This window comes from Bemisia tabaci, chromosome 4 (assembly GCF_918797505.1).
Source record: "Bemisia tabaci chromosome 4, PGI_BMITA_v3".
NCBI lineage: Eukaryota > Metazoa > Arthropoda > Insecta > Hemiptera > Aleyrodidae > Bemisia > Bemisia tabaci.
The window spans coordinates 22,213,227-22,222,816 of NC_092796.1; the positions used below are offsets into that span (position 1 = coordinate 22,213,227).

The 9,590-nt window shown below is 34.7% G+C and overlaps 1 protein-coding gene across 1 annotated transcript; it reads left to right on the forward strand.

Annotated features, from left to right (window-relative positions):
• The first annotated feature begins 91 nt into the window (after nt 1-91).
• Nucleotides 92-9,384, forward strand: Rpt1 (26S proteasome regulatory subunit Rpt1). The gene is made up of 9 exons (XM_019051623.2): nt 92-288; nt 1,385-1,422; nt 2,516-2,689; nt 3,852-3,991; nt 4,925-5,093; nt 5,619-5,783; nt 6,712-6,903; nt 7,702-7,897; nt 9,015-9,384. Exons 1-9 carry the CDS (start codon nt 213-215, stop codon nt 9,170-9,172), a joined length of 1,308 nt encoding a protein of 435 aa, XP_018907168.1. The 5' UTR covers nt 92-212; the 3' UTR covers nt 9,173-9,384.
• The last annotated feature ends 206 nt before the right edge of the window (nt 9,385-9,590 follow it).

Genomic DNA, 9,590 nt, shown 5'->3' on the forward strand with positions numbered 1-9,590 from the left:
GATAAGGACATATGACATACATAACCTAAAACAGAACTGTAAACACGAAAAACAACAATCAACAACTGAAGCTTTTGATGTTTTTCGGTCATGGATTTCTAACCTCACTTTCCGTTCCAGTTTATTTATCTTTCCTCTTCTGCTTGCAGTTCAACTTCTATTTCATTCTCTCTTTTTTCCTACAAATTTTGTGTTTTACCCGGGAGTCTACAATGCCAGACTATCTAGGAGATGATATGCGCAAAACCAAAGAGGATGAAAAAGATCCTCAGGAGAAAGAAGTCAAATGTAAGTAGTCGGTAACAAACTGCTTTGTCATAGCCCCAGCTTCCATTCAGCTCAACAAAAATCATTCTTCTCATAATGTTCCTCAATTTTCTAGATTTAGTTTGTACATGTGCAATGGGAAAAAAGTTCTAAGATGATAGATGTGTAAGTGAAACAGGAAGTCGACTCAAACTTACGATCACATTCAATCATTACTGTACGCACCGAGTGGACGTAATCTGCGCCTTACCTGCTTTTAACATCTCATGTTTCCTCCAAGAGTTGCTTATCTCAAATCAAAATGACAGGTCCAGCGTTGACAAAGAGTTTTTTTATCCTGCAGTTTCCTTGATGATCTTTCATCAGCCACTTGTCTAATATTTGGGCCAGAGTTGTTGCGAAAAGAGGAAAAACCATCCAAAAAAAGTCCATGACTCAAGCAATTTTTAGATCTTATCTGTTTTGAAGTTTTAAGGAGACATAAACAGCGGGTAGAAGCACAATGATTTTTAGTATATATCCAAATTTATAAGAGAAAGAAAAGAACAAAAACCAAAATTATAGAAGGTATCCATTTACATCCTCCATAATTTTTGTGAAGCGGTTTCTTTTGCTAATAGTTAGCCACTTTGATGGTAAGTAAAGTGAATTGTTTCTTACAATCTAAGTCATTTTAAGGAAAAATTTAGATAACTTCAAGTAATTCCTACAGTAGGTATGATTTGGAGCAGGCATGTAAGACAAAGTCACTATCTGGAAGTGCATTTCTCTGATGTATCAGAATAACCTCTCGTAACAGGACATTTGTATTGCCCTTTTTCCTAATTCTCAACATGGACTTTCAGTTGTCTATTTTTGCCACCTTGGTTTTTCCAGGTAATTGGTGCCTGAAAATATATTTTCCAGATGTTATTTTACTTCCCAGTAGTTTACATATGGATTGTTATCATCCTCTGATTTCTGATGTTCTTTTTTTCATAGGAATTCACAATTAATTTCACAAAGCGCTATCAGTAAATGTTAGTGTTTTTTATGGTTCATACTTAAAAATTTTCTCTTCAATTAGAATTGAAACTTTGACACAAGTGCACTGATAGGTTAATTCTCTGTTTTGCAGCCTTGGATGAAGGAGACATAGCTTTGCTAAAAACTTATGTAAGTATTGTAGTCCCTTGTTTGTTTGAAATGACTCTCTTTATTATCTTTAACCATGATGTATTTATTGGCATATTTTTTTGATAATTTATGTGTTCTTAAAAAGGAAGAAATCATTTATAAAATGCATGAAAGTATTGCCCTCTTTCATCAGAAATAATTATTATAATGCGTCACACTAGAATCATGTACTTACTGACTGTGTAGAGGTACAACAAAGAGATCACAGTATGCTGTAATAAAGCTTAAAATTTTCCAATTTGAGAAAAGCAAGAAAGAAATAATTGAAGAATCTTTTTGTAATTCAAAAGTATTGGCCTCTTTCGAATTAGGAGTTTATAAGATCACAACTGGAAATAATAAAAAAAAAAAATAATAAAAATAAAACAAAAAATATGAATAAAACAAAAAAGAACGAAAAAATACAAAGGAAGCGAAAAATAAGTGTAGTAGGTAAGTAGTAACCAACTGTAAGTACGAAATCAAACAGAAAACAAAATGAGGCAGTGAAGTATTAATTTTTTATGAATTGGCATTTTTTCATTTTATTTTATTAATTTATGATTATCCTTGGGAAAAAAGACCCTAGGTCACAAAAACTGAAAAAAGTTAATTGGTATCAGATCACAGAGAAGTGTATTGTGAAATGTTTCGGGCTGTAAAGGCGCAACAGCGTCAAACCAACTTGCAGTTATTTTGGATTAATGTGTGCAGTTTGATAAAAACAGTATTGACCAAAAGCCATTCTAAATGGCATGTTCAGATGTTTAATATTCTCCAGGATAGCAGATAACGCTTTTTCAAAATCTAGAAATCTTATTTTTTTATTAACTCGGCAGAAAGTGCTCAGCTGAAATATTTCGAAAACTTAAGTTCAGGCTTCTTGTGGACTTTCAGAAATATTTCTTCTGTGATTGATTTATATTTTAGATCATTCAGGAAATACATCAATTAACAATTATTAGAGTCTCGACATCTCGTAACCATAATTCTATTTTTAGCACATTTTACTAAATTTGCTAATGGATAGTTCGGGAGCTTTAACCTGTCAATTTCATCAAGCCTCTCTTTAATAGAGTCATTAATTTTTCAGGGTCAAGGCCAGTACACAAAAAGCATCAAGGCAGTGGAGGATGATATTCAAACCATCATCAAGAGAGTCAATGAGCTGAGTGGTATCAAAGAGTCAGACACAGGGCTTGCTCCCCCTGCACTCTGGGATTTAGCAGCAGATAAAACAATCCTCCAAAGTGAACAGCCTTTACAGGTGAATTTTTACTCACTTAAGCACCTTGATTTCTTTTTCACACATTGCTAATTAGCTTACAAGGGGAACTTCCCAAGTTGCCGCCTCCGATCAGGCTGAAAAAATTCGTACTCTTCAAACTCTTCAGATGAATTTATTGGACCCGTATTTTTTTGTTTTTTCCAATGCCCCCTGGAAACACCCGTAAAAAATTCCGAAAAGTCTTGCTTTGAGCGCCCGAGTCTATGTACACACTTTAGCAACTCCTTTCCCTCATCAGGCGGTGGCTATGCGGTAGAGCGCTCCCTTCGTATTCGGGCGGTCCCGGGTTCAATCTTTGGGCGTGGCGATTAATTTTTACAATCGAATTTTATATTCTCACACATTTTCCGCAAGAGCTCTTCACATTGAATCACATTTAATACATTGTAACTTAAAACATCAATTAATTTACAACCATTACCAAACACAAACTTAATCAATGATCAATAACATCTTCAATTAGAGGTATAGATACTTTTTTTTCATTTTTTTTTTATTGATGTTTTGAGGTCCAAACTTTTTCAAATGTGATTCGATGTGAAGAGCTGTTGCGGAAAATGTGTGAGAATATAAAATTCGAACGTCAAAATTAAACACAACGCCTGGGATCGAACCTGGGACCGCCCGTTTACGAGGCAAGCGCTCTACTGCAGAGCCATCGCATGATGTGAGAAAGGTGGTGCTAAACTGCGTACATAGACTCGAGCGCTCAGAGCAAGACTTTTCGGAATTTTTTGGGGTGTTTCCAGGGGGCATTGAAAAAACAACAAAATCTGGGTCTAATAAATTCATCCGAAGAGTTCGTACGAATTTTTTCAGCCCGATCGGAGACGGCAACTTGGGAAGTTCCCCTTATTAGCTTAGAGTGGTTTTATTTCAGGAGGGGGTTGTTTTTAAATTTTCTTATGCCCTGATTGAGACCTAGTGGTCCAACACAAAGCAGTGCAAACTGCTAGTTTTTAATTGAATACCAATTCTTGAAATTTTTAATTAAAATATCGTCTGTAAATGCCGATTTGTTGTGAGGAGGAGAAGTTTTGTGTAACAAAACCAGTAGCCAAGTTCATCAATCAGCTTGTGATGGCTTCAATGAATAAGAGATGACCTTTTATTTAGTAATTTTGATAATTCTGTTTTGCAGGTTGCCAGATGTACCAAAATTTTCAATGTTGATTCAGATGACTTGAAGTATGTCATAAACGTCAAGCAATTTGCAAAGTTTGTTGTTGATCTGGCGGATTCTGTTGCTCCTACAGATATTGAAGAAGGCATGAGAGTAGGGTATGTAAATTCAATTACCTTTTGCTGGACTATTTGTACTTTTCAATGTAACAAATTCATGCATAGTTTAACTAGTGTTAATTAAAAGGTGACTTTGAACATGATGCTATTTTAATCATAAATTATTCTATTTTGCTAATGTCTTTCAACGATACTTAGTAGAGGTATTGGGCATTCATGAAGATATTCATTTGATAAAAGAAGGATAGGCACGGTGAAACTAACAAACCATGTATCTCGGTTACGGACATTGAAGACTTCCTATCATACTTCATTTTTTAAACAAAAGACTACACAATTTCAATTTTTGAAAACTTCCATTATTTTTCTCCTCTTTGCAAAGACAACTCTGAGAGAACTTCAAGGAATGAAACTGATTTGTTTTCTTTTCAAAAAGTGAATTGGGAGCAAAGATTTTCAAATGATGTAAATACATAGTCTGGAAGTTTCTCCTTCAATAGGGTACTCTCTTACAGCTTGATTCCTCTAAACTTTTTTTTTTTTTTACCTCAAGAGTATCCTTGTATGCTAAATATTGAAGTTAACTCACTTATGTAACAAAAACAGGAGTTTCTTCAAAACTAATTTGTCCACTCAATTTCAAAATGAAGATTTTATAGCTGTATTTGTTATTAGGTTTTCGCTCCCTTGAAATGGACTTTCAGATTTGAGCTCTTTACATTATCATCACTTCGATATATTGTATTTAGAGCCTGGAAGCTCTTAATGAGCTAGTGCATCAATGTGAGTGAATGGATTAAGTGTAAGGGGGGTAGTTTCAAGAAAAGTAAGCATACCTTGAACACAAGCTATTCTTAGTCCCATTTCATTAATTACTCTAATCAGTGTCTGCTCTGAAAATTTTTACTGAATATGTCAAACTAAAAGGAAAACTGATTTTATAGATGGTATTTTTTTTTTTTTTTTTTACAGAGTGGATCGTAACAAATATCAAATCCACATTCCTCTGCCTCCAAAGATTGATGCCACTGTCACTATGATGCAAGTTGAAGAAAAGCCAGATGTCACTTACAATGATGTTGGAAGTTGCAAAGAGCAAATTGAAAAGCTACGTGAAGTTGTAGAAACTCCACTTCTCCATGTACGATAAGTATTTCTTGTCTGCTTTTCTGCTTGAAGTTTTAAAGTCTCCATTGTGGCTAAATCCTTTTCATTTGTATTGCCAATTGACTCAATGTATGTTAATCAAGAACATCGTTTATACACAGGTGTTGATTGATCTCTGTGCTGGGATTTAGAGGGCCTGGGCAGATGGATCATCAAAAACAACAATATTTCAAACAGTGAATTCAGCAGTCTGTTTATGTTCTGGTCTTTCATTACTAAAAGACACTACTTGTCTTTCATTACATATTATATACCAGAGAGTAAAGGATGTACGTGAACATAAATGCAAGTCTACTCTATCTGGTATTTTTCAGGGCTACACGCTCACTTTGAAATATTTATGCATTTTGCTCATTAATCATAAATTCATGCATTAAAATTCAATTTCAGTCTCAAATTTTAGCGATGTGTAATTGATTTTGGTTGGTTTGGTTAATTGTGGAGTTTTTCAACTTTTTTGATCGTTCCATCCCTTTCAACAAATTTTTCTTTTTTGCAGCCTGAAAAATTTGTAAACCTAGGTATTGAGCCACCAAAGGGTGTCTTGCTGTTTGGACCTCCTGGAACCGGCAAAACTCTTTGTGCTCGTGCTGTCGCGAATCGGACTGATGCTTGCTTCATTCGAGTTATCGGTTCAGAATTAGTCCAAAAATATGTCGGAGAGGTATGTATCAGAGCAAGACTGAATTTCAATTTTTGCAATGTGCTATTTGGCTATTTATGCAAGTTCTTTGAAACTGTCAAATTCTGAATTAAAACATACACATAGTTTATGAGTGTGCAGTTTAACATGCAGTTATAAGACTATGCACGGAATACCCAGAAATTTTGTGCCGGTCAAATTCGAGATTTCTTCATTTGATGTTCCTTACAAGCTCCTAAGTAAGATGAGCGTTAAGTTCAAACTTTTTACGTACCAATCTCAAGGAAATTGGGTCCATGTAGTGCATTTTCCAGCAGTTTAATTCTTGTTATAATATGAAAAAAAGACACCCTTCCTGAGTCAAAGATGCAGAGCCATTTGTTCGTAACCAACTTAATTCACTGTTTTATCTCTCTAACCAGTGCAAGATGAGGAAAGAAGAGCTTCCTCCTTGATCACCTACTTTTTTCTGCTTCATAATGCATATAAAACTGCCAAAAAATGCCTTTTTCAGACCTGATTTTCTGGAGATTGGCTTGTAAAAATTTTGAATTCAAAAGTTGATCTTACTTAGGACATCGTAAGGACATTATATCAAAAAATCTCAAAATTTGTCTGCTGCTGAATGTCTTAATATTTTGTGCACAGTCCTTTAAAACTGATCGGCTGTTTCCTGAATAAGTAGTAAACGCTATGCACCTGAAATTAATTCAACCAGATTTTCCTAGCAAGTAGTAACTGAGATTTACTGTAGAGATGAAAAAAACAGGGATATTTTCGTTTTGAATTAGATTGCATCTTTTAAAAATGTATTAATTTTTTTTAAAATTCCTTTTGATTTAAGTTGAGGATGATACATCACATTTTATACTTTTCAGCAAGCGTCTCCAAGAGTATTTTCAACTTTTTCTGTCATGTCTGTTTATTCAATCAATTACTTTCTTTACAGGGAGCTAGAATGGTCCGTGAACTTTTTGAAATGGCTCGGAGTAAGAAAGCTTGTCTCATTTTCTTTGATGAAATTGATGCAATTGGTGGTGCTCGGTTCGATGATGGCGCAGGTGGAGATAATGAAGTTCAGAGAACAATGTTGGAACTTATTAATCAACTAGATGGGTTTGATCCAAGAGGAAATATCAAGGTGACTCTTCTTTATTATAGGAGGAAAAAAGAGGGAGTAAATAGCTCAGTCTTTTTTCCTATCCTTTTTAATTTTTATCAAATGGGTGCAGGGGTGCAGAAACTTCCCAACCATGTGGCCAGCCCAGTCAAGTGCTAGTAACGTGAAATGGAGGAACCTCCATGAAACTCTAACCCAACAACCTTGTTCAAAATACAGCATTTTAGTGGTGAATAAGTGTTTGTTGTGTAAATGTTTTTTTCTCTTTTCTTTTTGTGCGGGAACTTTGGTTAAAAGTGGAGGAAGGCGGGAAACTTTCTGCACCCCTGAATGGATGTAGTTTTAGTGACAAAAATTAATAATGTCCCTTCACTGTATGGTTTTTGCTGCACTTATCAAAGTAGGTACTCTATTAAATTAACATGTTGTGTGCTGCGGTGCTTTTGTAAACATCAAAGCAGCCCCATAGCATATTGTATTTTTGAACATTTTTTTTAGTTGATAGACTTGATAAGCTCCTAAAAAAATTGGGCCCCAGATTTTAGGCTCTAATGACCTAAGAATTTCTTCTTAGGATAAAAAAGGCATTACGTTATTTCTCAGATGTTTTTTTTGTCAGATTACTTGTAATTTTCAACTCTACCTGGAAAAAGAAGTGTCGTGTCAGAGAAATATTTATCAGCATGAAATATTAGATTCAAAACTGATTTCTAAATGGAGATTAAATATTCAAACTCGCTCTCTCAAAAATGGCTACTTTGTCTTTTCAAGTATGAGACCTTTTGATTGTCTTGACATATTTTTATTTATTTTGTGCAGGTTTTAATGGCAACCAACCGCCCTGACACATTAGACCCTGCATTATTGCGACCTGGTCGTCTGGATCGTAAAGTCGAATTTGGTTTACCTGATCTAGAGGGTCGGACCCACATTTTCAAAATTCATGCTCGATCTATGAGCGTAGAGAAGGATATTCGTTTTGAACTACTAGCTCGTCTTTGCCCGAACAGCACAGGTGCGTTACCACATAATATTTTTTCAGTCCATAACAGGGCAAGCTACAGCATAGTTCTATCATAACAATTGATAAGATGTGAAATAGCAAAGAGTATTTTTTCCTTCGTATTTTTTTTCACTCCTAACCAATAGCATTTATTTGGGTTCATAGAAGGGCGTGAACTGCTTTGCATTTAATATACTCAAAGCCAGCAATGTAAGTTGCTATTAGCTTTTTTCTTTTATGATTAAAGCTGCCCCTTTGAAAGGTTTGAACATGTTGGTAGTTGCACATAATAATTATTTAACAAGGAAGGTGGCCTTAGCGAAATGCATTTTATTAAATTACATTGTATTGCCGAAGTTTTCTAACACAAGTGTCATCCTCAGGGCATTAAATTTGTACATAAAAACTAATAAAAAATACAGCAAAAAGTACGATAATAAAATTAAATGAATTAGGTACTTATTGGAAGAAATTAACCAATAAAGTTGAACAAAGGCTTACAGACAATTATCATATACAAAACAAGCAATTGCAGCCGTCACTTGTACGTTGTCACTGTAATTTAATAAAATATATTGCGCTGAGGCCACCTTCCTTGTTGTATTCTTCAAATTGGATTTTGACTTCAATTACAATCGGAGTAAATAGTTTCTTAAACCGAACTTTCATTTTTTGAAACTCCTTTCTCCTTTTTTCTCTCTTTTTTGCACTTCTAGAAGCGCAGATTTCACTGTTCCTGTGAAATTTGTGAATGGATCTGTGAAAATGGACCCTACCTTCCTGGAGGAAATTTCCCTTATCTTTTTGCAAACACTTAAACCTCTTTTTTTACAACTTAAGAATCACTTGGGGACTAAAATTTCTTTCAACTTTTCAGATTTTAGGGTTTAAGGTGAACCAAAATTTCCATATTTTCTTCCTCCACCCATTTGCAAAAAATTAAGGAAAATTTTCCTCCCAGAAGATGAGGTCCCTTTTACAGGTCTAGTCATGTTCAGGTTGGTGTTGCAGACCGCAAGTGGCAAAAGTTCACTCAAAGTTTTAATTTCAAGAGCTTTTTCAGTTGAGGTTCCTGGGTTTTTTTTCCAACAAATTTTTTATGTATTATTTTGACCTTTGTTTTCAACAGGTGCTGAAATTCGGTCTGTGTGTACTGAAGCAGGAATGTTTGCCATCAGAGCAAGACGAAAAGTAGCAACAGAAAAAGACTTTTTGGAAGCTGTAAATAAAGTCATCAAGTCCTATGCTAAGTTCTCCTCAACGCCTCGTTATATGACTTATAATTAGTGAAACTATTAACAAATTATCTTTTGTAAGTAAATTTTTGCCCTTACTAATTTTTAAATTTTATTGTCTCGGCATTTTTCCTCATATAATGCTGACTTCTTCATATATCGTACTAAATTTAATGCAGATGCACTCTTTTTGTATGTGTTTTTTTGTAAAAAAATGAACATAAATAAAATCGTTCCGCAAGGTAACAGTAAACTTCATCAAAATATTCTTTTGTAATATGTAGCTCTTGTATACCTTATGCATTTGCAATTTAAATTCTTTTTTTCTGGTAAAAGTTTGCGAGGAACATGAATGTGCCACCGGTTTTCTCTGAATTGAACTCCCAAGCTCAATAAAAAGCTCCTGAAGCTAAGGCTGTAGCGGAGGAAATTGCCTATGTTGTGGCAAAAGTCCACTTCTATACCTCCAG

Excerpts from the sequence above, each read along its gene's own strand:
- Rpt1 (XM_019051623.2), top strand. The coding sequence starts at position 213 with ATGCCAGACTATCTAGGAGATGATATGCGCAAAACCAAAGAGGATGAA. Across the intron at positions 289-1,384 it reads TCAGGAGAAAGAAGTCAAAT|CCTTGGATGAAGGAGACATA; the intron begins GTAAGTAGTCGG and ends TCTGTTTTGCAG. Across the intron at positions 7,898-9,014 it reads TCTTTGCCCGAACAGCACAG|GTGCTGAAATTCGGTCTGTG; the intron begins GTGCGTTACCAC and ends TGTTTTCAACAG.